We start from the raw sequence: 5318 nt of genomic DNA, 5'->3' as shown, positions 1-5318 counted from the left end.
CATTGACGAATGGGAGCTAGCCACATATCTCTCCGTGTTATAACTGTTGCATGATGAATATCATCCAAACAAATCACCGACCCACTGCCTACGAGTTTGTCTTGCTGCTGTTGTTACTACTGTTGCTGCTGCTGTTACTTGTCTTGCTCTGCTGCTCTTACTTGTCTTGCTCTGCTGCTACTGTTGCTACTATTGTCGCTTGCTACTGTTGCTACTTGCTACTGCTGTCACTAGTGATGTTCCTTTCCACTGCCGTTACTCGCTACTTTGCTGTTACTACTTTTCTTGCACATACTAATCTTTCAGGTGCAGTTGAATCAGACAAATTCAGCTGCTAATACTCGAGAGTATTCTCTCACCTCCTGTCTGGCATACCAACATATTTGGGTCGAATACTCTACCCTCGAAAACTGCTGCGAACCCACGCGCTGGTGGGCCGTCAACAACATTCTTCTAGTTTCATTGCTGGGGCGTGCTAGTAGCATTCTTCTGGTGCCGTTGCAAGGGAAGGTTTGTTGTCACAGAATCAACATTCATCTAGCTATTGTCAGAGAGTGCCAGTCAGGCAGCAGGCACACGGGGAGGGGGGTCGCCGGCACATGGGAGGTGGGGCTCGGGTGGCGGAGGGGAGGGAGGTGGGGCTGGGGTGGCAGCCGGGAGGGAGGTGGGGCTGGGGCGGGGTGGCAGCCGTGAGGGAGGTGGGAGGGGGCAGTGGCCGGAGGGAGCAGGTGGGAGGGGGGCGACAGCCGAGAGGGAGGTGGGGCTGGGCAGGGGTCGTCGGCATGAGGGAGGTGGTGGGAGGGGGGCGGTGGTGCGGGTGGCTGGTGAGAGAGAGAGAGGGGGTGGAGCGGGTGAGTGGGGGTTGGGGGTGCATTATGGGGAGCGTCGGCCGTTAGGAGCAGGTGGGAGGGGAGCCCTTTGCCGTCTGGGGGCAGACGACAAAGAGGTGGGGGTTGGGGGTGGAAAACGGCCATTAAGAGCGCATGGGGGAGCCCTTTGTCGTCTGCCATGCTTTTATTTGCCGTCTGCCTTTGGTCTCTTTGCCATCTGCTAGCAGACGGCAAATAAAAGGCAGATGGCAAACAATCTCTATGCCATCAGCCTTCTCTTTGCCATCTACAGTTGTAAGCTGATGGCAGAGACTAGACACATGGCAAATTTCCTTTTTCCAGTAGTGCTCCATTCCACTCGAGAACCCAACATAGCTTTTCATGCTTATCTTTTTTGTGTGTTCTTCATCTTTTCGTAGCTACTGTCATGCTTATCTTTTTAAGAGCTATTACTTAGTTTGATTTTGGAACTCTCTTGAGTTATCATGCTTATCTTGTTTAGAGAGTTGTCTTGTTGCACTACTAGAAAAACGGCTATAGCTAATATGGACATTAATGACGCACCATGTATGTGACGCGCCACTGCTATATAGCAGTGGCGCACCAGGTATAGGTACGCCATTACTAGTTTTGTCCTGGCCCCACACACTTCCCAGACTTAGAAGTGGCGCACCAGAAGAAAGTGCGCCATTACTAGTTACTAGTAATGGCGCACCACACCCACGATGCGCCACAACTAATAAATTTTTTTCATTTTTTTCTTCAAAACTAGTAATGACGCACCACACATCAGGTGGCCATTAGTAACCCTGGTTACCAATGGCGCATTCTTAAGAGCAACTATAATAAGGTACAGTCAGCAGGCTGTAAGGATTAAAATACTATATTTTGCTGAGTTGGATGAGAGAGAAGAGGAGAGAGAAGGGAAGCGGGCTCTTCGTGAAGAGCCGACTCTAACACGTGCTCCTAGGTGCTTTGTGAGAATGAAAAGTGAGCCATATATGATAAAAATAGTACTTTTTTATAGTTAACTATTAGAGCAAGTACAATAGTCCTACTCAGCAGGCTATAAGAGATTCCACCTCAGCAAAATTCTGAGCTGGAGGAGAGTTAAGGCAAGAGAGAGAAGGAAGCGAGCGCTTGACGAAGCGCTCGGCTGCAACACAGGACCCGAGGAAGTTTCGCCGGCTTGCAGCACGAAGCTGGCGCTAGCCCGGCTGCTTCCGATTCACTGTGTTCAACCAGCCAATCAACTGTGTTTTTTATTCTTTTCTTGCATGTAGACATTAATTACTCTGGCTATCCAGCAGCTCGTATAGAGCCCGCCTTACTACACGAGATTTCTTTTACACAGGCTACTGCTGAGATGGCATCCGTATAGAGCTAGCAGTGGGCGACTCTATTAGCCATGCTCTTATACAAGCTAGTTATAAGATGGGCTATAAGACTGTTTATAGCCAGCAGTTGACTATACTATTAACCATGCTCTAAGAGGTACGGCATTGGTAATGTGAGAGCACCTAGATATTTTTCCTCCTCCTCACTCCCCGGCCTCCACTCGCCGGCAACGACTCCCCCGACGGCGGCGAGCGACGAGCCGCTGGCCCCTCCGCGGCCCAGATCCCGACCTGCTCTCGCCGGTAAGGAATCTCAGCTCCTCCCGCGGCAGCGCGCGAGAGCAATCCAAAAGTCGAAATCGGAAACATCCCCGTCTCCGTGTCTGACGCGTCCGTCTGGCTCCACCAGGCCCTCCGTCTCGGCGATCTGTTCGCGCCCCCTCCGCGATTGATGGCGGTGGCCTCCGCCAGCGGCGGCGCCATGTTCCCGCCTCCGGCGGGCTCCCCGCCGTAGCACAAGTTCTGGGAGGACCCCTCCTTCTTCCGGTGGAGGAGGCGGGACGCGCACGTTCCGCTCCGCTCGCAGGACACGCTCGAAGGTCAGTGAACCGATTCTCCCCACGCCGTGCCGACGCGAAATACTTCCTCTTGCTGTATTCTGAACTTTTCGCTCTGTGTTTTTATGACTGTCACAAAAACAGGGGCGCTAAAGTACTGGCGCGAGCGGACGAACGTGAGCCACCTGGACGCCGAGGCCGCCGTCTGGGACGACGGCGCGGTCTGCGGCGCGCTGGACAGCGCGGCGTTCTGGTCCGAGGGGCTCCCGTACGCGCGGTCGCTCAGCGGGCTATGGAAGTTCCGGCTGGCGCAGTCGCCTGAGACCGTCCCGGACAAGTTCTTCGATGCTCAGTTCAATGGCTCTGACTGGGATGCCTTGCCAGGCACGATGCTGCTTGCTTCTTCTCATTGCATTTAGTCTAGACTAGATGCTGTTATTTAGTACTGTCTTTTTTGCATTCTTTGTTCGAGTTCTGTTCTCTAATGGACACAAACTTGGTTGCAGTTCCCTCGAATTGGCAGATGCACGGGTTTGACCGTCCGATCTACACAAATGTAACTTACCCTTTCCCGATGAACCCGCCGTTTGTGCCTTCCGAGAACCCCACAAGCTGTTACAGGAAGGTTTTTCGCATCCCAAAAGAATGGAAAGGTATGCCATCTCTTACAGCTTACGTGGGAAGGTTGTTACACCTGCTCTACTTCTGTCAGTATCAAAATCTTGCATACGCAACCAGATCTCCATTATGAATCCATTGCTTGCATTGCAACTAGCATAAACAGCTGTAATGATGCTAACGGCAATTCTGGATAAAGTGATGGTACCTCCAAGAAAATGAGTTTGTTTACTGTGATGGTGTTTGCATGGTTCATGGAATTGAAAATTTGTTTGTGCATCAATTAAGAATACAGAGAGAAAATTTGTTTACTGTTATGAGTCGTTGGTTCATTAAATTTGTTCTTTCTTCTAATTGACATGGATATAGCACCGACTGTTATCATATAATATGTCCATTCCGTTTTAAACAATTCTGAGCTGATTATGATAGGCCGGAGGATCTTGTTGCACTTTGAAGCTGTTGATTCAGCGTTTCTTGCTTGGGTAAATGGTGTACCAATTGGCTATAGGTATGGCACAAATAACCTCACTGCTTGTATTTTTTGTATCTCCAGAACTGTACTGACTTATCAAGTTCATATATAACCCATAATACAAAATGAAGTAATTTCCTGTTGGTGATTCGTAATAGATCCTTGTAGTATTTACTTGAGTATCCGACACTTACATTTTGCTTGTGCTCCTTAGATAGCAAAGTGGAGTGTTTTTGGGAGTATCGATTATTTACACACAGGATCCAGAAATTATGATATTTTTACTTTGTGTATCTTCTTTCACATTAGCCAATATTTGTCCTTGCAAGAAGTCTAGATTCTTCTCATTCTTCTACTTGTACCTTTTCATTGTGAAGTGTTATCAAATTGCTCATCTGTTTGAGATTATTGTTTGCTATGTGAAGTGTGAATAAGGAGTTCAACAGTGATACCATGAAATTTGTTATAAGAGGCATCTTTATTTTTTGTGATTCAAGTGAGCTGGCTACTAGCTTGACAGTAAAGTTTTTTCGCGTTTGTGTGAACCAATAATTGACTTTATATGACTTCTACAAAGGTAGCTTATATATGGACTATGGAGTGCTAATATTCTTGGTAATGTGATGTCCTAAGTATTTAGACTACTGGTGACTTGTAATAGATCCTTGCAGTATTTGAATTGTGCATACCTATCTAGCTAGTTAACCAGTTCCTTGTAGAGGGTTTGTTTGCTGGTCATGTACTGGAGTTTGCTATTTTATTTTTCAGAAAGTAACTCCATGTTTTGTGTATTTATGCAGCCAAGACAGCAGGCTTCCTGCTGAATTTGAAATCACTGATTACTGCCATCATTGTGATTCAGTCAAGGAAAATGTTCTTGCAGTTCAAGTCATGAGGTGGAGTGATGGTTCTTATCTTAAAGATCAAGACCATTGGTGGTTGTCCGGTATTCACAGAGATGTGTTACTATTATCAAAGCCACAGGTTACTTCTTGAGTTTTGCTCGCATCTTATTGAATGAATTCCAAGCTGTTGCTTTTAACACACCATGAATTTTACACTTGAGTAAAATACCTCATTTCATGAATGAGTAATGGTTTGTTGCAGGGATCTATTTGCCTTTGCTGGCTATATCAATGATCATGTTGTTATAGCTATGTTTAGAAAAACAATAGAGTACGCTTTTTTTCATCTTTACACTCAGATGCGAAATGTCAGCTGAGAACTTTTTTCTTGTATATATTAGCAGTGACCGGATTCTTGTATAATAGCATTGTCAGAGACAGGTTCACCATTTCAGCGGTAACAGTTACAAAGGGTACACCACTAGGGCGTAGGCAGAAGCTAGATACGCGCGCTATCTAGCGGGAGAGAGGAGGGAGCGGAGGAGGAACCGGATGAAGATCAGTTTCATCGCGATGATGCTCATCGTGACCGCAACCCTCTTCTATGTAATGGTAGTTTAGATATCGACTTGTAATGTGAAGACAAACTCGCTACT

General features: G+C 47.2%; 1 protein-coding gene across 1 annotated transcript; it reads left to right on the top strand.

The window, feature by feature from the left end:
• The first annotated feature begins 2157 nt into the window (after positions 1-2157).
• LOC123395006 (beta-galactosidase-like) lies at positions 2158-5069 on the top strand. Its single transcript, XM_045089915.1, has 7 exons — positions 2158-2470; positions 2577-2766; positions 2869-3108; positions 3231-3377; positions 3775-3853; positions 4618-4801; positions 4925-5069. Exons 4-7 carry the CDS (start codon positions 3248-3250, stop codon positions 4955-4957), a joined length of 426 nt encoding a protein of 141 aa, XP_044945850.1. The 5' UTR covers positions 2158-2470; positions 2577-2766; positions 2869-3108; positions 3231-3247; the 3' UTR covers positions 4958-5069.
• The last annotated feature ends 249 nt before the right edge of the window (positions 5070-5318 follow it).

The sequence above is a fragment of the Hordeum vulgare genome, chromosome 5H (assembly GCF_904849725.1).
Source record: "Hordeum vulgare subsp. vulgare chromosome 5H, MorexV3_pseudomolecules_assembly, whole genome shotgun sequence".
In the NCBI taxonomy this organism is placed as follows: Eukaryota; Viridiplantae; Streptophyta; class Magnoliopsida; order Poales; family Poaceae; genus Hordeum; species Hordeum vulgare.
Note: the sequence above shows the minus strand (reverse complement) of the source record. Positions and strands in the feature narration are given on the sequence as shown.

What these genes read in the sequence shown, in the direction of transcription:
- LOC123395006 (XM_045089915.1), top strand. Translation starts at nt 3,248, where the DNA reads ATGCACGGGTTTGACCGTCCGATCTACACAAATGTAACTTACCCTTTC. An exon ending in CATCCCAAAAGAATGGAAAG is followed by an intron (nt 3,378 to 3,774) that starts GTATGCCATCTC and finishes TGATTATGATAG; the next exon opens with GCCGGAGGATCTTGTTGCAC. An exon ending in GGTGTACCAATTGGCTATAG is followed by an intron (nt 3,854 to 4,617) that starts GTATGGCACAAA and finishes GTATTTATGCAG; the next exon opens with CCAAGACAGCAGGCTTCCTG.